Source organism: Aristolochia californica, unplaced genomic scaffold, assembly GCF_029961685.1.
Source record: "Aristolochia californica isolate CCGP_79_NKW_82.1479 unplaced genomic scaffold, dmAriCali1.0.hap1 SCAF_9, whole genome shotgun sequence".
NCBI lineage: Eukaryota > Viridiplantae > Streptophyta > Magnoliopsida > Piperales > Aristolochiaceae > Aristolochia > Aristolochia californica.
The window spans coordinates 4,929,007-4,953,640 of record NW_027182290.1 but is presented as its reverse complement, the minus strand read 5'-3'; the positions used below and the strand labels follow the sequence as shown (position 1 = coordinate 4,953,640).

The 24,634-nt window shown below is 38.5% G+C and overlaps 1 protein-coding gene across 3 annotated transcripts; it reads left to right on the top strand.

Annotated features, from left to right (window-relative positions):
• Positions 1-1,806: 1,806 nt before the first annotated feature.
• Positions 1,807-23,636, top strand: LOC137940254 (uncharacterized). 3 transcript variants are annotated; one of them, XM_068785204.1, is made up of 20 exons: positions 1,807-3,187; positions 5,377-5,462; positions 5,597-5,686; positions 5,825-5,923; positions 6,123-6,206; positions 6,331-6,669; positions 13,055-13,118; positions 15,148-15,259; positions 16,227-16,336; positions 16,414-16,659; positions 16,827-17,080; positions 17,797-18,006; positions 18,540-18,749; positions 18,881-18,934; positions 19,068-19,133; positions 19,219-19,359; positions 19,444-19,494; positions 21,687-21,746; positions 22,233-22,634; positions 23,016-23,636. In XM_068785204.1, the coding sequence occupies exons 1-20, from the start codon at positions 2,104-2,106 to the stop codon at positions 23,148-23,150; spliced, it is 3,897 nt and encodes a 1,298-aa protein (XP_068641305.1). In that variant the 5' UTR covers positions 1,807-2,103; the 3' UTR covers positions 23,151-23,636. The 3 variants fall into 3 exon arrangements, with proteins under 3 accessions (XP_068641305.1, XP_068641304.1, XP_068641303.1); XM_068785203.1 differs by having other exon boundaries at positions 5,555-5,686; positions 16,830-17,080; XM_068785202.1 differs by having other exon boundaries at positions 5,555-5,686.
• The last annotated feature ends 998 nt before the right edge of the window (positions 23,637-24,634 follow it).

Sequence of the window (24,634 nt, the reverse complement as noted above, 5' to 3'; positions counted from 1 at the left end):
CAAAATACTCTTTAAGCTAATGTAGCCAAGTAAACTAGAATTGCTTATGTCTAGGTTTCTATACAAGCATACGAATCAAACATGAGTTATGCATAAGATCAACTTCTCGAGTAAAAAATGATTCATATGTCAAACGCCTAGCCAATACAACGAGACCGGTTTGTTAAGTGTGGAAAGCCAAGTACCTAACCTAGGTGGACTAGAGGCGGACGGAACCTAACCCAGGTGGACCGGAACCACCTAACTCTGACACCCACCGTTCTCATTCCCTATTGCTTCCGTCGGGATTCAAACAAGAAACGTGGTGCCCAACTTTAATACCATGTCAAACGCCTAGCCAATATAACCCAAGAGACTGGTCTGTTAAGTGCAGAAAGCCAAGTACCTAACACTGGGGGACCAGTTTTAGGGAGCATATTGTAGATTTTCTTGACCAGAACCACTTAGCTCTGACACCGACTGTTCCCGTTCCCTACAGCTTCCGTCGGGATTCGAACGCGGAACGTGGTGCCCAACTCTGATACCATGTCAAACGCCTAGCGAATATAACTCAACAGACCGGTCTATTAAGTGCGAAAAGCCAAACACCTAACCCAGGTGGACCGGAACCACCTAGCTCTAATACCCACTGTTCTCGTTCCCTACTGCTTCCGCCGGGATTCGAACGCGAAACGTGGTGCCCAACTTTGATACCATGTCAAACGCCTAGCCAATACAACCCAAGAGACCGGTATGTTAAGTGTGAAAAACCAAATACATAACACAGGCGGACCAATTTTAGGGAGCATATTGTATATTTTCTTGATCGGAACCACCTAGCTCTGACACCCACCGTTCTCGTTCCCTACCACTTTCGCTGGGATTTGAACGCAGAACGTGGTACCCAATTATAATACTATGTCAAACGTCTAGCTAATACAACTCAATAGACTGGTCTGTTAAGTGCAGAAAGCCAAGTACCTAACCCAGGTGGACCAGGGGCGGACGGAACCTAACCCAGGTGGACTAGAACCACCTAGCTCTGACACCCATCGTTCTTGTTCCCTACCGCTTCGTCCGGGGTTCGAACTCGAAACGTGGTGCTCAGTTTTGATACCATGTCAAACGCCTAGCCAATACAACTCAACAGACCGGTAGTTTACCCAAGTATGTAAGATATCACGACTTGTAAGAGTAGCAAATCAATGATCGTCAATGTAGCTCATATTAATAAAGTACTATAAAATTGACTATAAATTACATGGTGACTCTATATTATTCAAGTTTAATTAATACTAAACTCTTGAAATATTTTGGCTAAAAATAAAATAAAATAAAATAAAAAATATAATAGACTGATAGCTTATGTATAACATCTCTTGAAATATATATATATATATTTATAATTTCTAAAGCAATTTATATTTGTATTAAATACAAAATTAATAATAAATATTCCACTTGAAACATTCGTGATTTACACGTGCAATTTCTCGTAGCACGTCTCAGCACGTCTCAGCATTAATAATCTTCTAAGATGAGACCCGACTACAAAGCCGTAAATTTTAAAGGGGTGGTCGAAAGTGATGTCCTCGTGCGCCCAGAGATCGCTAGTCCAGAGTCTCGAGACTCGAAAGCAGTAGTAGAGAGAGAGAGAGAGACTGGGTTCAGTCACTCGCGGGAGTATCATTTCTAATTGCTTCTCGCGCTGTCATTGGTTTAGAAGTGGGTCGGTGGTAATCTACGGACTAAAAGTTTCCGAGAAATAAAAACCAGAAAGGGATCGAACAGAAAGTAAATGAAATCCCTCTCAGCCTGCAGAGAACGCGACGTTCGGCATCTCTCTCTCTCTCTCTCTGTTAAAAACTCGAAGAGGAGGAGGCTCTCGACCTTTCGCTTGATCAGAATCCGAATCCAACCGATGAAAACATAAAAACTAAAAACCAAAAACGAGAGAAAAAAATCTGAAACTGAAACCCTAACCGCCTCTGTCTTCTCTCTCACTCTGGTGGATGCGACCGCGAAAGCTTCGTCTAGGGCTAGGGTTAGGGTTTGAGCTGCTGCAGCCATGAACCGAACCGTCTAGGAGGTTGTTTTTCGTCGTGGCCATGATCAGGAGGTACGATGATGGGCAGAGACCTACCTACCTTCTCTACGAACCTGGATTTCTTCACGCAGGCTCGCAAGGCGTTGTCCGAACGGTCGCCCTTCGATACCGAAGAGGCTCTCGTTAGGGTTCCCACTCTCCCGGTCTCTTGCTCCCTCTCTTTGTCTAGGTACACCGACGCGCGCAGCAGGAAGCAGAAGAAAGCGCAACAGGATCTCTCTGCGGGGGCTAGCCAGCCGCAGGTTGGCCCGAGAAACATTTGGGCGGAGACTGAGGATTATTTCCGACCTGTCACTCTCTCGGACGTCGAATTCTTGTCCTCTAAGGCCAAAAATGAGAGCTCTGTCAATCCGTGTTTCCGAATTCCTGCCCTGCCTAGTGAAAATGTGGCTAAGGATGCTCCTAGGGATGTGGACGAAGTCGTTCTTGAGCCGGAGGACGTTCAGGAAATGGAAATAGATTCTGTGGGTCCGACTGAACTGTTACCATTGAAAGAGGAGGAAAAATTGGAGTGTTCTTCTTTGTCTTCAATCGGGATAGAGTGGTTGTTGGGTGCTAAACATAAGGTTCTTCTCACTTCGGAGAGACCTTCTAAGAAACGGAAACTACTAGGGGAAGACGCAGGATTAGAAAGATTATTTTCTGTATGTGACGAGAGCCAAGGTGGTGATGCCGATTCAAGTTCTAATTGTGCAGTCTGCCACGTATGCTCTATGCCAGATACTGGTCATGGTTTGAACTGTTTACTGCAATGCGATTCATGTAAGGTAGCGGTGCATCAGAAGTGTTACGGTGTGAAAGAAGTTACTGAAGAGAAATGGTTGTGTTCGTGGTGCAAAAAGAATGCTGGCAGAGTGGTGGAGAGGCCTTGTTTGCTTTGCCCCAAAGGAGGTGGGGCCCTGAAACCGGTTGGCTGGGATTCTGGTGGAAATGAGAACTTTTTACATTTGTTTTGTTGTCAATGGATGCCTGAAGTTTATGTTGAGAATACCGAAACAATGGAACCTGTATTGAACATTGAGGGGATACAAGATACAAGGAGGAAACTACTTTGTAGTTTGTGCAAAGTTAAATATGGTGTGTGCATCCGGTGTAGTCATGGTATGTTTCAATACTTGCTTTCTTTGACTTTTGGGGTTATGATTGGCAACTGTGTGGTCCTTTTAATTGAAGGAAACAAACTTTGTGCCTGTGAGTCTCTTAATTGTATCATGAGCTTCTGGTTTGCTTCAAATGCTGTGTGCTATTATATCTTCTTTCTTGCAACTCTAGTTTTATCTTGATTGCGTAAGTTTTGGATGTATATCGGTTTTTTCTCTTGCAAGGTTTCTGTGGACCCCTTTCAGTTGGATGGGTTTCTCAATTAAAAATTTTGCAACCAGCATTCCAAACTTTAAATAGAATGGCTAGTGATGAAGAATGCCTTGGGTGATTGAGACATGTATTATTGGTTAAATGGGGGGCTTTGTTGTAATAGAGAGGAGGAAGATGTGTTGTTGCCCTATGGCCATCTTGTATAAGGTGAATAGCCAATCATGGTCAACCAGACTACTTGAGTTTTAGCTATACAGAACATCCTGTTGTCTGTTCTCCTTTTTGGCCTTTTGAAGGAGATTATTTAGTTCATTTTTCTTTGAATGATGGAAGGACTTTATCTAATGACAGGGAAAATAATTGGAAGTTCATGTGAAAAGTGGAACCTCTAAAGATGATGACAGATTTGGTCAGTTTAAAATAACAGAAATAACTGTGGCCTTCAGCACAGATAACTTCTTGTTCATAATATTGAAATTATGGTGTTTCTTTCATTCTAAACGATTGTGGAGATTAAAGAGGAAGAACTTGCAGGATGATGATGTTATTGTAGAGCATACCAAACTGGTATCAGCGGCCAAAAAGATGTTGTTGACATTGTCTTTCCATTAGTCCTGGTAAACTTTCTATTCAAGAAAGTGAATGAGAAACATGAGAGGGATCTGTGATAGTCATCTTGTTGAACAGCCTATCGCTGAGAAAGTGCATCTCATTAATTCCTAAGGAAGCATTTTATAGTGCTCATGAATTTTTTTTTTTTTTTTTTGAATGGTGAGCTAGAAAAGCTGTATTATTGGAAGATGCATTTCTTTGATAGCAGCTGCACTTATATACCATGGGAAACCCTTACTGGGTGCTGTAAGCAAGAAGATTCTTTAATCGAAGACTTAAAATCAATTGGAGGCCAAAACTTTGCAAGGAGTCATTGATTTCTTGGAAGGAGATGTGAATGTTTCTTTTGTTGTCTTCTTTCAGAATGTGTTGGAATAGTAGATATGAGTGTGATCTACATCAAGTACTGCAAACTTTAATATCATTATTGGATGGAATATTTTATGTATGACTTCTGTGAAGAGTTTGAATTAAGCTAATAATGTGGAGATTAACTATAGCAGCTCTGAATGCGTTTTTCTTAATGTAGAATTACGAATTCATTTATATGGATTAAAAGAATCAAGGATGCATGAAAAATGAAAAGTGCCAATGCATCTTTCTGTTTGAGTTTGACTTTAAAAATGCTTTATGGTTATTTCATGTTTGTTTGCCTCTGCATCCCTTTTAACTTATCTTCAATATCATTGCACAAAAACGCTATTATTGACATTGAAAATATAGTCAATGAAATTTTTACTTCTACCAACAATTAAAGAAAGAGAATACACGATTGTTGAAGTTGGAATTTTTCTGACTGGGTAATGCAACCAAGGTGGAAACTCTCAAGGTCTCAAGACTAGATAGTGTATCAATTCTTATTCTTCAAATAATAATGCTGTCACAATGTTAGCTCTGCCAACTAAGGAATTCTTGTCTAAGATATAGCAGGAATTTCTTCTAGAATATTAAGAAGCTGGCCAGATAGATAAAAAAGCTGTAACATTCTTATTGGGCTTGTATTTGGAGGCTCCAGACAATGATACAAAAGTCTGCATTGCCTCTGATTTTAGTGAACGGTCTGACACTTGAAACATATACCTTTGTTTTCCTTCTAATGTTCGCTAGCTTCTGTGTGAAAGCAGAAGAAAAATCGATTGCAGTAAAGGCTGTAACACTATTTTTTTTGGGCCTTTGCTAACAATTCAGCCTGCTGTTGTAAATTTTGTACTCTGTTCCGCAAAAATGTTACTGTTAGTCGTGCCTGTCATTTTTATTAGTCCAGAAGTCATTATTGAAATATCAGTACTGTTGAAAGCTACAAATACAGCTGATTTTGCTTTTGTGTCTCTGAAGAGCACCTTGTTTTCTGAATGATTTTGCAGGAACATGCAGGACATCTTTCCATCCTATATGTGCTAGGGAGGCAAAACACAGAATGGAGATATGGGGAAAGGTTGGATGTGATAATGTAAGATCTTGGTTGCAGCAAACTTTTTTTCAAAATTCTCTAATTTTAAATGCTTTAGGCATAATTTCAAGCTTGTTTAACACGTTCTCTAGGTTGAATTGAGGGCCTTTTGCTCAAAGCACTCAACTTGTCAGGATTCATCTGCAGTCCATCCTGATTCTGCTTTACCCAGGCTTTTACCTGTTAATGGGTTGCACGAATTGAAGATTGAACATGAAGACAAGGTAAAAATGTAGAAGTCTTTTTTTATTTTATTGTTTGATGACAACTCAGTAGCCAGCTGTGATGAAATGGGAAAAATGAGATGGAACTGGAACAAGATAGAGCTATGTTTGCCTAATGTCAGAATCTGGGGATTTCAGGAATGCGTCAACATGGAGACACATGGAGCTGTTAGGAGGGATAGTAGCGGGGATTCTCATTCATCCGATTCGCTTAATGTTCCACTAGTTCTCAAAAAGGTGCATCAGTACACTTCTTTTGCTGATGCTGCTACATCACTTTTCTAAAATCTTCTCTTTTTGACCATGGGCTATTCATAAAAATGGCATACTTTGATCTGGTTGCAGTCTTTATGAGTTCTCTACTGAGGTGTAACCACCCTCTTTTGGTACAGATATAACCATATATCTGTTAACATTTCCTTTTTTTTCTGTTCAGTTAATTGATCAGGGGAAAGTTAAAATTAGCAATGTAGCAACAGAGATCGATGTTTCTGCTGAGTCTCTTGTAGAAGCACTTAAGGTGATTCATTTTATTGGTCCAACTAGCCATGTGCCATAAGTTTACATATTTTTCATTAAAAAAAGAAAACCTTAATTTAATTCACAAGTATTATTATGGAAAAGCTTATGTTTCATTTTTGCAGGGTGACCTTACCTTCTTCCCGCTTGAGTGGAGGGTAAGAATAATCAAATGGCTAAGAAATTCTGCCCATGTGGCTACCTCTGTCCAAAGTCATGATGGCCTCACAAATACCATTAACCTCAGGACAGAAAGGGGGGGCAGTGTAAAAGATAATAATGAAGCAACTCTTTGCTCATCTGGGGCTCAAGAGAATGGCTGTTCTGGTACTTTTGTCAGTAAGAATGGGATTTGTGAAAGTCATGGATTATGCGATAATGATGAAAGAACTGATGGTGCTTCTGATCAAGCTACATCTGTGGATCAAGATAGTGTCTCTGAGGGACTAGAGTGTACAGGAGAGGTATTGATGTTTGAGATATTTCAAATAAAATCTAGTGAAATATGTTGGGAGTTTTCATGTATGTTTGACATGTAGACGTCATCAGTTTGAATTGTGCTGATTGACCTTGTGGATGTTACGACCTTTCTTTGTATCATTGATGTCTTTGATTTTTTAAATAGGAGGCTTCAAATTGTTGATTTCTCTTACTCATGAGCTGGTCTCCATCCTTTTGAATACGTAGATGATGATTTGTTATATGTGCCCATCGTTAGCTGTCTTTTTCTTCCTTTTTTTCTCTCTGAAACAAAAGTTGATTTCATCATCTGATCATGTTCAGCATGCACAACTTTCTGAGTAACGAACAAAATTACTGTTTTTCTTACTATATTTCATTAGTAGGCTATGAATTTGGTGTACCTGAAAAATTTAATAACCTAATTATTCTGACTTGTCATATCCAGTTTATACTGCATGAATGCTGATTTTTGTTTTAGAAGTAAGAAAAATTAAAGTATTTGATAGTCTATCATTTGCCAAGCACTTCTTTGAGTGTACTTTCTGTCTTAATGAAGTAGAGAGAAGATGGCAGCTGGAGAGATTTCAACTGTTTTTTATACAAGATGTATATGCAGATCAGATTTTGGCAAAATCATACTCTATATATGCATGTTAAGAAGTTACATGGCTCATTTTAAAAAGAAAAAATTATATGGAAGAGAAATGCTGCAAAATAAGGAAAACTAACTTAAAAAGGTGTGTTAGAAAACATTGCACCCATGGATGAGGATGTGCATATGTCTGCGAGTACAATAATAAAAGGAAAAAATGTCTACAATCTCATGATAGGTCTTCTTGTGGCGCCAAGAAGGGTTAAGATCTTGTGGAGCACCAACCAATCACAAACTTTGGAGTCTTCTTCAATCAGAAGCTTGTTGCTGAGGTGGTCCAGAAATAGGTTCAGCCCTTGGAGAAGGGCTTGAATATCTGCTGAGTAAATTCTGAAATGCCCAAAGGTCCTAAGAAGGAGACTAAAACTTTGCTTTTGCTGTTCTTGAATTCCACCTCCAATTTCTGCTTTTTCTGGTTTACCAATTGTGCATCCATTGAAGTTTAATTTTAAGTATCCATCTAGAAGGGGAACCCATTCCTCAGTGTAGGCAGCGTAGAAGGGGTAGGCCGCTTGAGCAATAACATGCCAATTCTCTCGGATGGGAATGCCTTTTTAAGTTCGTTAACTCTGTTTTGGAGTGAACCCCAGGCTAAAATCATCCCAAAAATGTGTATAGTCACCTCCTCTGCTATGGAAAATTTGCTTGCATGTCTTTTTTTTGGTTCCTTTCCCACCGTAATCCCAAGGAATGTGAACTATAGACAGGCTGAAAGAAGGGCTTTACCTATACCAGGCATCTGAATACCTTTACCCATTTGGCTGATTGCATCTAGGCTGTTCAGGATACATATGAAGCCCCATCTTGTTGAGAAAATTTGTCCAAACCTGCCATGTATAGGACAATGAAGAAGAAGGTGATTAACACACTCCACCTCGGCACACGAGTGACATTGAGGACCATGGATCACATTTTCTCACCTCCGAAGGTTGTTTGATGCAAGGATGTTGTTGAGGAGGGCACTCCATATGAAGAGACGAGCTTTGGGAGCCTCAGACAACTTCCAGGTGATAGTTACATCTGTGGGATTGAGCTGTTCTATCCTTTTAGGTGGCTGTACTACGAAGAGATGGTGAATTTTCCGCTATCATCTTGAGTACAAATTAATTTATCCTCCTTATGAGTTCTTAACTCTGTTCAGATCTGCCAATTGGTCGCTGGCCACTAATGCTTCTTCATCCTTCATCCTTCATCCCTCGCCTAAATCCGAGATCCCAATTACCATTTATCCTCCATAATTCAGAAACTATGGCGGCCTGGTTGACTACCAGAGTGTGCAGCTTTGGGTGGATTTTTTTCGAAGGGCTGTCCCTTGTCTACAATCATTCTTGAATTTCACTATTTAACCATTCTCCACATCGAATCTTGTTGTTGGAGTAAATTTGGGGAGGAGAGGGTAGGAGGAGTGCCATAGGGGGAGAGTGTTTTCCTAGAGCCTCCTGTTATCCTCCATTGAAAGTTACAATTTAGCTTCTTGGCTACCATTTGCCTCCACATACCTGGTGGGAAGGTGTTAAATCTCAAAAACCGTGTGAACAATAGGGCCTAGTTCATCTCCTTGGAATTGTGAATACCCAGTCTCCCCGATTGTTTAGGTTTGCAAACCTTTCTCTTATTGACCAAATGATATTTGAATCTTTCTTCAGCACCTTTCAAGTGGAATCTTCTTTTCATGCTTTCAATTCTACGACTAATGTACCTTGTCTCCCCAACTGTTTGGGCTTGCAAACTTTTAACTTATTGACCAAATGATATTTGAATCCTTCTTCAACACCTTTCTAGAGGAATCTTCTTTTTCATGCTTTCAATTATATGACTAATGTAAAGCTGGATAGGGAGGGAAGGACATATAGTAGTTCGAAAGTCCCACAAAGCTGGAATCAAGGAGGACTAGCCTGCGAGCTTTCGAAAGTAGACACATCTTCTAGGTTGAAAGCCTGTGCTGAATCTTCTCAATGATGAGTTCCATAAATTCTTGTCTAGCATGCTATTAAACATAGGGAGTCTCAAGTAAGTCGTGGGCAAGGTAGTAGGAAAGAGCCTTAGGTAATTAGCTAAGTTGCTGAGACTCCCATTCTCTAGGAAGTATCTCATTAGCATGGTTTTCCTCCAATTGTTTTTTTTGGCCGAATGTGACTTCAAATAGATTGGGAGAGCTTTCATCTTTGCTAATTTGGTCTATGGATCTTTCACAAAAACATATTGTGTCGTCAGTGAGGTGGAGGAGAGGGACATCAAACTTGCTTTCTTCACTAGTCAGCTTCAGCCATCTTGCTTCTTTGGTTGCATAAACCATGGCGGATAGGTCTTCTGAACTAATTAAATTGAATGGGTGAAGTTGGATCACCTTGCCAAATTCCTCTCATTCCTTTTCAATAGCCACATATAGTACGATTGAGGAGGAGGGAATCGGAGGCTGATGATACATACCTATGAATCCAAAACCGTCACTTGTCTCTGAATCCCATTGAGTGAAGAAAGCTTTCTACTAGATTCCAATTCACTTTGTCAAATGCTTTTGCAACTCCAATTTAAGGATTACTCAGGCCTTTTGTCTCTCTTGAAGTAGTTTATAAGTCCCTTTGCCCCTACCGTACTCCAGCTTGGTAGTCCTTGGGATTTGACGGCGGACTTGAAAAACCACTTACAAATGCTTTACGCCCAATCATTCTGGATAACGCTTGCATCCTCTGTCTTACTGCTACTATTGGTACAGAGTTAGCCGATGCTTATTCCTTAGATGCCATCATTGCTTCTTCTCGAGAAAAGGATGAAGGAAACTGATTTTGATCTTTACATGGACGACTAATGGGAGAACATTCTTGAGTATGCAAGCTAGAAGGCAAGCTGTAATCTTGTAGGAGCTCGAAATCAGGCTAATTGGTCGAAAATCCTTCGGATGATCTACTTCCTTCTTCTTAGGAACGAGGCCGATGAAGTATGCTTTCATGGCTTAACACCTTAGTCCCTTGTGATAAAAGCTTCTCACGATGCACAAGATGTTGAACTTCAGCATTGGCCAACAACTTCTGTAAAATTTTGTGTAATCCATCTGTCCTTGGAGCTTTGTTGCTAGTCATTTCTTTGATTGCCTTTTCGACCTCTTTTTTGGAGAACGATAGCCCAAGGTGAAGTGCGGCACTTGGGGGATACTCTTTGTCATACTCCTCCATATATGGGTTTGCAAAGAAGTTGAACAAAGCATTGGTTATGGAGGACGTATTTGAGGTTATCTCATCATTGATGCACAATGAGGTAACCGGGTTGGTGCATCTGGTTGAGGCAATGGCATGAAAGAACTTCATGTTACCATCTCCTTCGGTCAACCACTTAAATCATGCTCTTTGTTTCCATTAAATACGTTCATTGCGAGCAATTGCTTAAAATTGGTTTAAAAGAGTAGTGCGAATAGAAAATCCATTTGCAGAGAGAGACTTGCATTCCTCGACTTCATCAAGGGTGACAATTTGGGATAGGAGGGAGTTCTTTTGGGCAGAAGATCAGCTTGGTGATCTTTTGACCAGAGTTTTGAGCTTGGCTTAATTGTTTGAGTTTTGAGTGGAAGTCTCCATCTAGCCACCCCTTCTACCTGAATCTCCTTCCACCAATCATTGATATGCCAGCTAAAATCCTTTTCCATTAGCCATACATTTTTGTATCTAAATGGTTTGGCTCCCCATTTGCGGAATTTGATATCTATTTGAATTGGCCAATGATCCTCCTAATTTGTTTAGGACTTCGTTGTCTATGTTTTTATAGAGTGGCAACCAATCACCAATGGCTAGAAATCTGTCCAATTTAGAGAGGTTTGGTCTTTGTTGTTTGGACCAGGTGAGGGTGTTGCCAACGAGGTTTATCTCCTAAAGTTCACAACTACCAATGAAGTCTACAAATTCTCTCGTGGATGACATAATTCTAGGGATTGGGTGGATTTCTCCTTGTAGAATCCAATGCATTAAATTCATCAATTATTTGCCACGACAAGGGCCATCTTTGAGTAATATCGAGAAGTTTGTCCCAAAATCTTGTATGATCTATATCTGGTCGGGCTGTACACTCCATCCAAGCCCCAATGTTTCCTAGAGTCTTGGTCAAGAACCTTCAAGCCTATCGTGTATGTCCCCATCTTAGTGCCAAGCACCTCTACATGATTGGAGTATAAAGCGAGAATGCCTCTCGAGTGACCAATTGCATTGATGGCCTTCTACTCCAAGTTTGCATAGTTTCATAGGTCTTTAGCAACAATCTTTTGCATGATTTGGATTTTTGTCTGTTGGAGGAGGATGATTGAGGATTTGTGGGCTGCCAGGTGCTTTCAAATTGTGGTATGTTTTTGGCTGGATCCGACTTTTGTTACATTCCGTGATGTGATAATCATTTCTTGTCTTTTCTTTGTTCGCTACTCCTTTGTCTTTCTTCACGCTAGGCAGCTTGCCTTTGTATATGACTTCCATTATATCCAAAAGCTCCATCATTTAGCCCCAAGTCTTCTCATGACATTTGTATACTTTGATTGGTGTTAAGCTACTAGTTTTGAGATCTTTTTCCAGGTGGGGAAATTGAATTCTTTCAGTCTGGGCATCCACAAGGTATTCAGTTGGCTGGCTAGTCTTGCCTTGCTGGAATTTCTTTGGCATTCACAATTACAAATAATTATGATAATAGCTTTGATGATAATTACAAATAATTTTGATAATGACTTTGATGACAATGATTATGAGGTCTCTTCTCACAATTATTTTAACAGGTTCTAGTTGTGTTAATTGGAGTTTGTTCTATGAAATGGTCAGTGGTTTAGCTCTATTTTTACAGGGAAATTTGCGAAGTGCTTGCATTTCTGTTGTTTTTATTTTGTTATTTTTTTAGCATGAGTTGAATCCTTGCAATTTTTCTTTGTTGTGATGTGCTGTTTGATTTGTCGGGAGTTGCAACTGTACATCCTTCTCCCTTTATATCAATTGTGCCATTTAAAAAAAAAGGTTGACAATTTTAACCCATAACTACCACACATTTGGAAGGACAGAATATAATAATTTATAGGTCAAGAGCTTCATTCATGTCTTTTTCTTGTGGAAGGGTAACTTTAATCTTTCCATTTGGATTTTTAAGACACAAGCTGACTATACACACAGAATGCAGTTTGAGCAATATTTTGGGTTTGTTATTTCTTCAGTGGGTTCTTCCCAAATTATAAAGCATATTCTCCAATCCAATAATGGCTTATTTGATTAGGTTAGTTCGATATCACTTCCTTAGCATGCCATAACTGGTGAAGGTGGACATATGAGCTGCTTGGTGATCGGTCTAAGAGGGGAAAGGATGTAAGGGGGAGTCTCTTTGGTGTAATGCGTTGTCCTAGTACACTGCAGAAATCTTGTTTCCGTGTATATACCTTGAATGCTGTTGACTGTCATTCATGGTTTTCTTGAACAAGTCCATATGAGATGAACCCTGTCAGTATTAATGGTACCACTTTTGGGGATCTAGAATTCTAGTATGCTTCTTCTGGTTATTTTATTTTTCATTTTTTTATTGAGGATTCTTCTGGTTACTTCTTCTTTCAGTTTTTCTCATCTGGTTGTTAGCGGATGTGGAATCTGTCTGCAGCTTATTTGCCTCGTATAATGCAGCTTTTATTTGTAAATTTAGGTAGCTTTTAGAGCTCAGAATTAGTCAATTATCAGTAATTGCTGTTTGAATGTGCACATGACTTTTTGTTTTATATTTTTTGGCAGATGGGAAGGTCTGCGGGAGAACTAGTGTTGAGTTCTTCCTTGGCTGAATCTCCCAATGACGAAGGTATTATTTGTCTTTTGCCCCCCCTTTTTTTTTCTATATGTATGTTAGCTTTTAAACTGCGATTGTCATCTTTGATGTTTTTGTTTTTGTGATAGCCTTGTTATTTGTGCTTTTCTAGTTCTCAGGCGGATGTTTGTTAGTTTTAGATGAATGCTTGCTTATTTTGATATTGAGGTTTTTTCTTGGGAATCTTTTCTATGATATTTTTTGTGTTGTTTAAATTACGATTTCCTTGTTACATAAGAATTGAGAAAAAAAGTAAAAGAAATTGAAGTCTGCTATTTAGATCATAGGTGATGGAAACTTGAGAGGTGATTGTCAGCGTAATGGGAGTGTAGCAATGAGAACTGTGACCAACTTCCCAGGAAATTTATGTGATGTAGGAGTAGTTGGTAGCTAGCATGTAGATGTAATTTGTTTTTTTGAATGAAGATGTATAAACTATTAAAAGGATGTAATTAATGTCTTTTTTCTGACTTTGGTCTTGTATCTTCTACTGTTACTAAAATTTCAGTCTTCCAAAATACATGGCTAATGAGATAAGCTTATCAATTTTCCAAAAGAAAGAAAAAACAGTGACAAGTTAGGAGGGGAGTTTTTTTGGTTAAAAGCCAGGCCTCAGAGCTTGCTAGAATTATGATATTCTTATGTTGGCTTTAGACTTGATGCACTATTGATGAGTTCAGTTTGGGTGTATACCAGATAATTAGTGGTAAGGTCCAGAAGTATTACTTGTATAACACTGACAAGAGTGAAATAACTGTTATTTCTTAGGTTGACTAAAGGGAGAGGAAGCTATTTGATTATTCAAGACTAGCAGCCAACTCAAATTTGTTGTAATACTCATGGTACAAGGAGATCCAAAGAATGTTATTAGAGTGGACCTCCTCAGAAATTGAACTTGCAGTGGGGGCCTCCCTGTTCTTTGATTATTAAAAACATCTGCTGGGCGGTCCCAATTTCTTTGCTAGAAATGGTATTCATTGTAATGCTTTATTGTGGCTGATACCATCTCATTGCGATTTTTTGTTTTGTTTTGTCCTCTGCGGTTTTTTGTTTTGCTGTTTTTTTCTCCATTACAAGACATTACACACCCACCTTTCCCTTCCATCCGCACCCCTTCAGAAAAAAAGGAGGAAAGAAAACGGCCTAGGTGTTGTTTAAATTGTGTTCTAAATTTTCATTTCTCGTTAGAAGACATAGCGGGAAGCTGGTGAAAGAGCTGATGTTTACCATGTTATTGCATTCTCACTCTGTTATGGCTATGCTTTGAAAATGAGTCAGATGTGTAGGAGGAATGTTGGATAAGTTAGTGACTTTGTTAGTAGGCATCATATTTAATTGGAGAGTTTTTCTTGTATAGGTTCACTTGGTTTATTAGTACAGTTTGAGGTCACTTAGGTAGTATTATTGGCCTTAGGAGTTTCTTATAGTATTGTTATGTATGTGCAAGTTTTTAGGAGTCTTAAAGTGGAATATCTCCTAAGGTTCGTTTAAGGTTGCTGGGAACCTGTGTGTCGCCTTTTATATTTGACCAAAATCTTGATCCACTGGAAACCTGATTATTCCTTGGTAGAAGTGCTTAATCTACATACAATGTGTCGATCGACATGTTTGACATTCCTAGAAGAAATTACTTTTCTTGTGTTATCTGACACGATTGATATTGGGATACACACTGGAACCAATAGTGAGCGTATTAAACAATAAGAAAACTAAAATTGTGTGTGCATGTGTGCATGTGTGTGTGTGTGTGGGGGGGGGGGGGGGGGATCAATTTGTGTATTATTTGGGTGTACTGCTGAACTTGCATAGAAATTTGGATGTCTGGTGCACAGAGAGCTTAGCTATCTGACTCCACCTGCTCAAAACTGCAAGATTCAGAGGTGAAGGGGACAAATGTTAGATTGTGGTGCTAGATAGCTATTTGAATCTTTAGAATGTGAAAGGGGGTGATAAACTATAGTGCATCTTGATTCTTTCCAATTTTAGGAAATGTTCTTGGTGCTAATTTGCATGTCTTGGACAGGGAATTCTATTCCTCCATCCTTGCCGGTATCCATAAATGGTCAAGTGGATGAACCTGATGATGCTGTAGCATATCCTTTGGTGAATTCTGGTGGAGAAGATATAAATATCAAGTAAGCTCTAAAGGTTGATTTTATTTCTGTCACCTACTGAGATGGTGTTTTCTAGATCTGGGAAACAGTGAATCAGTCTTGTGTTTTAACGAACTTAGCCTCCTTTCCAGAAAATTTCTATTATGTGTCTTTGATGTTAGGATTGACTGTGGTTCTCTGAAGGTAAAGGGTTATTATGTATTGTACATCATGGTGATTCTTCTCAGAGCAAGATGGATTAATGCGAAATGTTTGTCATAATATAAAATTCGTGAATTTGTTTTATCTATGTCAGATATGTGCACTTGATTGTTAAAGATAAATAGTCTGAGGTAATGGGGAAGGAATTTATTAAATAAAACCATATCTAGAAAATCTCATTTTTTTATCAAGCAGGGATAGCTTTTACCATCTGTGCATGACTGCAGACCATCATCATAGGCATAGCTTAAACCAATTAATTTAGGGTCACCTATTTGAATCATCGTTCTCTATTTGGTCCATTTGCTAGGTTTTCTGTTAGGTTCTCTTGGAGTTTGTCATTCCTCTCTCTTTTTTGGTTTTCTTTCTTTTTTCCCCCTTTTTAGAAGAAAATCAAACCTACGAATTGGACAAACTTTCATTTGTTGCACACAGCACAAGCATTGCTACCCTTGGTCTAAAATGTAAATGGATGTAAATGTCAAGAAAGTGGGTAAGGAGGTAATGCAGCAACTTGATTGGTGGTCAAGGTGCAAGATTATGTCCAAATGACTGGGCAGCCTTTCTGTTTGGTTCTTTCGTACTTTAGATTTTTTAGGTTCTCATTTTACATAATTTCCAATTGAAACTTTTCCTATCTTTCTTAGAACCTTACAGTAAATAGCTGTGCGATGTGTGCTAAAAAAAGTTGTAAATGCAATAGGAAATCTTTAGTGACATTGTTTTAGTGAGTTCAAAAACTCCTATAATGCATCTTCTCTAATCTGAAATGCTCAACAATATGCAGCTGTGGTCAGCCACCTCCGAGTTTTTCTATTCATCCATTCATCAGCAGTAGGCTGTTACAGAGACAGTATCTGTTTGCTGAGGAAAGAAGGATGATTCCAGACTGCAATGGTAAAGTAACTTTCATTTTTCTTTCTTGAAGTTGATCTTGGTGATTTTTAAATAGTTTAAATGCACTTGCTGGGCAGGTCAGGTGGAGAAAGCTACAGAGGCTGCCTTTTGCACGGTCTCTGCATTCTGCAATGGCAGTGGGTGTCACCATTCAGGTTGTGACGACACAAAGGACACTAATATCTCAAAACTGGGGAAGCAGATGACTAATGCCGAAAGTATGGGAATCTTTGATCTTTCCCCTGGAGATGAGGTTGAAGGAGAAATTCTTTACTATCAGAATAAGCTACTTGATCAAGCTATGGCAAGCAAGCATCATTGTGGTTGGTCTCTTTTTTGTCTTTTTGTAGTACACATTGATTTAAGTCATTGGTTCTGTTTATTTACTGGAAGGGTTTAACATATTACCTGGTCAAGGTATTTCTCAATAAATGCAATAAAGACTTGATGCTGCTGATTTTTCTTCCTCTTCCTTGTCTACTCTGGGCAGAAGATCTGATTCAGAGGGTGGTCACCAATCTACCTCATGAGTTGGAGGCATTGAGGAAACAGAGGTGGGATGCTGTTATTGTGAATCAGTTTCTTTGTGAGGTTAGGGAAGCAAAAAAACAAGGAAGGAAAGAGAGGCGGCATAAAGAAGCTCAAGCTGTTCTTGCTGCTGCAACTGCCGCCGCCGCTGCATCTTCTAGGATCTCATCTTTTAGGAAAGATGTGCATGATGATGTTGTGACTCCACCTCATGAGGTTTTAATTATCTTTTCTCTATCGAACTTTTGAAGATGTTAAACTGCTTTTTGTTTGGGCCAGCTTGACTCTCTGATAGATGCTGCTGTTTTTTTTCTTTTTTAAAATAAATGAGAGAGATAAGAAAGGGGGAACATGCTGCTTGGAAACATATGCTAATTGTTGGTTGTAAAGGTAGCTTAATGGCTAGTTTAACACTTCCAACCTCTATCATACCTTTATTGTTTTCTTGAGAATTTATTGAAAAGCCAAGAAAAAAGAGAGAACAAACCCAATTACAAGGGGAAAAACAAATAAAAGAAAAAAAAACTTAATATAAAAAGCTACAAAGATTGAGGAGCAGGTCTTTTTAAAGTCCAACTGATGAAGATTGTCAAGTCCCCTTTCCACAAAAATCCCTCCACGAGGGCCCACAGCTTAGCTTCAGTGGAATCACTATGAGGTGGATGTGACCACGATGGAGGAAATCATTATGGATTACCCTTTTTAATTTCCCCTGGGAGCTTTAGTTGTGGTAGTGTAGTTTTGTTTGTTGCTTTAAAGAAAGTGATAGTATAGAGATTACATGTCAACTTGGATTTTGTGGCATATTATCTTTAACTGTATTTCATTTGCAGAATGTTTCTCACAATAATAGTGAATTGCGTCAGCACATGTAGCATGTGTCAGTGATGCAACTGTTTTACTCTCAATTATTCTGTGTTTATTTCTTGCAGAGCCTGCTGAAGACAAACAGTAGTAGCATGAGGGTGGGGCCTTATTCTCAGTTAACATCACAACCAAAGGACTCAAGGATGGCTGTCCAGAAGGCTTCTCCGGAATTTTCAGTATTTGAAATAGATCCAAAAGACCATTCTCGTGTTTGTGACATTTGCAGAAGGGGTGAAACAATGTTGAATCACATCCTAGTTTGTTGTAACTGCAAGGTTATTCAAGTTCAGCATTATTGCTTTAGTTTTTATTTTTTATTTTATTTTTTGTATATGTTTACTACCTCTAAACATTATATGTATATGTGTGTCAACTGAAACTGGACCCTTTTAGGTTTTCGAAAGTAAAACTGGGAAAAGGAGAAAAACCAGCTGATCTGGCTACCTTTTAAATTACATGCTGGGGTTAGAAAGAAAGAAGGGGGGGGGGGGGGGGGGGGGGGTAGTAGTGGCACTCTCCCCGCTTGTATCTGCAAAGTTGGGGGAGGGACTACCGCCCCTCTCCCGCCGCCAATGTCCCTCTCTGTTGCCTTTCTTTCTCTGTTAAATATTATACTTGATATATGTTAATATATAATGTTTCATCGTATTTATAACAACCTGAACTGGATTGGACTGGTTCAGGGTGAACCCACCACTTATCCAGTTTGATGGTCAGTCCTGTTTTTACAACTCTAATACCAATTAGTTATGGAAATTATTTTGCGTTAGTCGATATGAAGCTCTAATCCTACGGTATGCGTTGACAGGTTGCTGTTCACATGGTTTGCTATCATAGTCTTAAAGATCATGTTGGCCCGTGGTATTGTGAACCATGTGAAGAGATGCTTTTACATTCGAGAAGCCCAAGTGCGCCACCAGTAAATGCTCACGAGAGGTCCTGTAGCTTATGTGGTGGCACTTCTGGAGCTTTTAGAAAGTCCATTGATGGGCAGTGGATTCATGCTTTATGTGCTGAGGTAATTTTGTAATTGTTATTTAACTCTTGGGGTTGTTCATATAAGATTTTTATTCTTTAATTTTTTTTTTTTTTTTTTGAGAAAGTTCCACTTATGTGACTGTTCAACTTTTGTAACTATTACTATTTTAGTGGTTATTGGAATCAACATTCAGAAGAGGACAACCAAATCCTGTTGAAGGAACGGTATGAGTATTTTTTTGCTGTTGCCTTTTCAGTTCTCCTAGGATTTTACTGTAATTGCTTTGCTGAATTTTGTTACTCTACTGTTTCATCTGTTGGATGTAATTCTTAAGAGTTTATTATTTTTTGGTGCCAGGAGGTCCTTTTAACAGGAAGAGATACATGTTGTATTTGCTATCAGAAGTTTGGTGCTTGCTTGAAGGTTGGGATGGTGATGTCTTCTTTTGTGTACTTCTTTTAGCTTCGTTTCCTTTTGTTATATAACTCTTGTCTCTCTTGTCCTGCAGTGCAGTTATGGTCACTGTCTGAGTACATTCCATCCCACATGTGCTAGGAATGCTGGCTTTTACATGAATGTAAAGATTGGTGGGGGCAAGTTCCAGCATAAGGCTTATTGTGGGAAGCACAGCTTTGAGCAAAGAGAAAAGGTAATATCTACAGTTTTGGAGGAATGCTCATCTTAATTGACAAGATGCGAGATTTTATGCTTTGGCTTCAATCAATTTGCGCAGGCAGAGAGTAGGTATGGGTTGGAGGAGCTTCGAAGAATTAAGCAAATACGGGTATATCTCTACCTTGTAGTCTGTTGATCTGTGTCAGAAAATAATCCAAAACTTTTCTCTATTTTTATGGAAACCCATTGCACACTTTCAGGAAACATTTCAAAAGCAACTATGGAACTTTTAAAAAACTTGTACTAAAAATTTAACGAAATTTAGTTTGAGATTGTTTTAAAAATCATTTGTTATATATTTAATTAAATTAAGAGATTAAAAAATGGAACAATATAAGTGTTTGGTCGAAAGAAATTTGTTTATTAAGTAGGATTTATTTTTTTATTTTTTTTGAAATGATGCTGAATTTTATTAAGAAAGCTCAAACGAGCAGATTACAAGAGGGAAAACCTTCCCAAACAATGAGAGATTGTTGGGAGGTTCTGAATTTTGCCAATTTATCGGCCAAAGAATTGGCTGATCTAGGAACGAAGTTCTAATTACAATGAATGGATGACACAATGTCAACAATTTAATCAATTGGCCAGTGGCACCAAGGGGGGGGGCGGGGGGAGCTATCTTTTGAACACCGGCTGATGACAGTCTTTGAGTCTCCTTCGATAAACAGCTTGCTACGAAGTCGCTTTTTAAAGATTACATCATAAAGTTTTAACTTATCCGACGGTTATTGTTACATGGAATTTACCATTAATTAGTTACTTAAATCTTTTGCGACCAAATTCGTGGATGTTTCTTGTTCTGTTCTTATCCTTTTCATATTTGTTTCTAAATTGTTTCTTGTTTGTTTGCTTATTGTTTTATATAAGTTCCTTAAATGTTTCTTATCCATCTCATTAGTCTACTTGTCCTACAAAATTTTTGTTTGCTGCATTTTCTGTTTCTGTTTCTTATTTTGTTTTCTGTCCCCCTCCAATTTCGGTAAGAAATGTGCTTGCCTTGAGAATTTTTCAGGCTCTTGGTAGATACAGGTAGTTTAATTCCAGGTAGCTTATCTGATTGAAAATGTCAATATTGATGTGTACTTTGTGGCTCTTAACGATGTTTTTCCTTTTGTTAAAAAAAAAAGTCTTATGAAGCTCTTTTTATGGGGGAGATCCTCTTTCCTTTTCTTATTTTTCTCCAGTGAGTGTCTTAAAACCTTTGTTGTTAGAGGTTTTACCATTTGTATAATGAACCTTGTTGATCAGGATGGCTGTCTCAGTCACAATTTTTTGCGATTAGCTACTCCATTCTTGTGCTTGATACTTGTTGGACCACTAATCTCAGAATCTTATTATTTCCTGCGACCATCCTCTCGAGGATTTTTATGTATGAGATTCATTTTGAGGCAGGTTGCCGATCTGTTGTCCTATGATTGTTCAATATGCAGCTGTGCACATGGTGCTGATATCAATGATTAGTCCGAATCAAGCTTAAGTTTCATATTCTCATATATATACACCTAAATAATAAGTATTTAGGTCTTATCAGAAAGAAAGCGAAAAAACGTTCTTAGATGGTACGAGTGTCTTTTTAGTGGGATTTCTTATGTTAAAGGTACGGAACTCTTTCGGTTTTCCCTTTTTTTTTTTTGATAAAGATGTATTTATATATAAATAAGAAAATTACAAAGGAAGAGGGAACAGCTCCCTGTTTTCACTTGCAACCGAGGTTAGTTATATCTTTAACCTATTTTAAGGAAACACATCTAATAATGATAGCTAGGGAGTTGGGAGTTGTAGAGACATCTTGAGTGTAAACCTGTCTTCGTATCTTTGGTCTCTATTGACATGCATTTCTCTTAGCACTGCTTATCCAAGCAATAGGTCATTGAGTTTGAACCAGTAAATGTTTGCCTTGAGTGTGTTTGGTTAATTGTATCAAGTCATTATGGCTATGTATAAATGGTCAGTAAACTTGTTTCATGTCTATTTAGTCTTCTGGTGGCATCTGTTTTTGCTTTCCTCTTCATGTTCAGGGAGTTCGTTCTCTCCTCATGGTCACCTGTTATTCTATTTCCTAGTAGCATAGGAAAATGTGCTCAAGATCTATTTCATTTTTGTCTTTTTTATTTCTTATTATTATTACTATTTTCTTTTGATGATAACTTATTTTGTGCTTCAAATATATTTCCTTGTCTTTTAGAATTATTATTATGACTTTTATAGTTTATTTTTTTAACCTGGGATCAGCCAACAAGTTGTGTATATATGCATATTGATGTGTAGACTGGGTTACCTGATGGGGTTGACTGTCTGCAGGTTGAATTGGAGAAACTACGGCTTCTTTGTGAGCGCATCATAAAAAGAGAAAAATTGAAGGTGATTGACGACCATGAATTGAGATGGAATTATACTATGTTATCATCCTCTTGTCATATTTTTATTTTTTAATGTTATAATGTGCTGAAGAAGTTTTTCTTGAATTCTGTTATCGTCCGCTTATCATTTTTTATTTTAAATGTTTATTATTTGCTGAAGAATTTTTTATTTTTTTTTGAATTCTATTTGGAGAAGACAGCTGCTTAACTTGTGGCGGTTATGCTGTAGCTTCTCCCTCATATCCCTTATAATGGCTGATTTGTTTTGATTACAATGTATAAAATGCTTACTATAGCTACTATGTACAAGGATTTGCTGCTGCTATTAAAAAATTATGAGGCTCCTGTTATTTTACTTTTATCCTTGCTTTTAAGTTTGTTTCATTGAGCAAAAGTTTTAACAGATTAATAGTGCTTCTATGAGATGTAAACTGTTTGTGTTATGTCAAGCACGGTGTAATGATAAGGTCAAGCTTTTATTTTGCAGAAGGAATTGGTTCTTTGCTCACATGACATATTAGCATCTAAGAGAGATTGTGTTGCCTGGTCGTTTCTTGTTCATTCCTTCTTCCCCCGTCGTGATGTTAGTTCAGAGTCTGTCACCACTTCTCTAAAGAGCCGTCCAGAAGATAGTAAATCCTGCAATGAAGCAGTCCAACAATCAGATGACATCACAGTGGACAGCATGGTTTCTCGGAAACGTAGGGTTGGGTTTCCTCAGCTGGATTTTGATAGGAAAACTGAAGACAGCTCCACATCACAGCGTGCCTACACACGGAGGCCAATGGAGAGGATCTCATCATCTGGGAAGCAGCTTCTCCACCGGCCTGCTTCTGTAAAAACTAGGCACTCGGGGAGTGATGGGGAAAAGATGACTAAGTCAAGAAAGGTGAACGGTTCTTCCATCTTACTAATTTCAAGTGCTTATTCATTGCAAATCAACCAAAATTAGAATCAGATTTCAAACAGGTAGACCAAAGAAGTACAAAATGATTTACCTCTTGTGTGGGGACTTGTTCTACCTGGCTTGGCTTGCTACTGCTTTGTCTGTCTATTAAGCTACCTTTGGCTATTGGAGCCTGTCTTGAAGTATCAGACATGAGGATATGTTTTTACCTCTGTATATTTCTCCCCCTTTTTCTCTTTTCTAGTTTTTGCATGACATGCTATGACTTTTTTTTGTGGATTGTGTTATATTTATCGAAATTTAATTGAATATTACTACTTTATCTCTACACAAAATTCCTGAATGCTATTGCTATTTTTGCAGCACACGGAGACGTTTCAGAAAGAAATGGTTATGACGTCTGATGAAGCTTCATTGCAAAATCAGCGGCTACCAAAAGGCTTTGCTTATGTTCCTATAGGCTGCCTCTCAAAAGAGAAGCTTGAGCCAGATGTGTAAAGATTGAAAGTGAAAAGTTTGATAGACTATACCTGATCTGGCTTGTACACCGAGGTTATCAAGAAGTTCACGGAACTGTAGTACTGTCTGATTGGGGCTGAGACAAGTTTACCTGATTGTGAAGCAATGGGAAGAGATTTAAGATGGCTGGACCCCTCATCTTCGTGGTACATCATTTTTGTAAAAAAAAGCCATTTTGGAGCCAATTGTACAAACACAGGCTGGGTGGATTGTCTGCTTTGTCAAGTATTATATGAGCTGGACTTCATTGTTGATTTTGCCTGATGAACTGGGCTGGGTCTGGCTCTAGTGAAGGGGCATGTAGAAGTTGCTTCTTCTCCCTGTATACTGGAATTGGACGATATCTCTTTTTTGTTGTTGCAGGTTTCTGTAAAGTTATAATATTGTAAATCCTTGACATGGCAACCGTCTTCAAATGTTGCTGGCAATATCAAATGAGCCACAGAGCTCTGATTAGATTCTTCAGCTGGATTTCTGCTTTCAACGATTCCTGACATCAGAAGTTTGTTTACTTCTGTATTCAAGTATTAAGTTAAAATACCAGGTACAATGTCATATTTAGAGTCCTATTGGTGTGGTCCTGTTCAGTCTCTTGAAATGTGTACGACCCAATCTACCTTGGGAACCCTCTTTAACATATTTCACATGGAGGATTAAGATTCCTAATTTTTGTATGATACTCTCTCCTGAGATGAAAATCATTCTCTGGTTGGTCTTCCTTTATTTTTTGTTTCTCATGTTTCTGTTTGGCAGGTGATAATTTGCTTGTACACGGTGGGAGACTGTTCCCTTGTGAAGTGGAAGGTATGGTGTACTGAGTAGAGTTTTCTTACTTTCTGTTGAATGTTTGACACCTCTCTTCTTATTGTTGACACCTCTCTTCTTATTGCGCTTTTTTATATTTATGCACTTGCACGCTCTGGAAAGGCCTCTTTTTGGAAAAAAAATTGAATCATTTCGCTACCATTGTCACATGGTTATATATCTTGCAAGATTCTAATCGACTGTAGTGGATTCAATTGTGTATCTACTTGGTGAGGGATGTATGGAAATATTTTCTGGTTAGGTCTTAGCTGGTCTTTATGGTTTGCTGTGCAGTACTGTGAGTCATCTGAGATGTTCACGATGGTGCAAAATCTAGTTGGAAACAGTATTTTTGTTTGGGAGAGGGAAGAGAAACCACTGTAGGGCATTTATTTGATGGACAAAAGAGTGAGGACTCCAGTTTTAGTTGACCATTTATTTTTTTCTCCGTATTTAATTTATGATAAATGACCTTATTATTGTCTGTTTCTTTCATTTCCCATGGTACAACAAAGAAAACGTCACTGTTGTAACTGCAGACAGTTTATGTTGCTATTTTGAACGATATTTGGAAGAAATGAAAATGTTTGTTGCAACCAACTTAAAAGTCCAGTATCCTTTCCTTTCTATATGTAATCATTACTACAATAGTTGTCTGA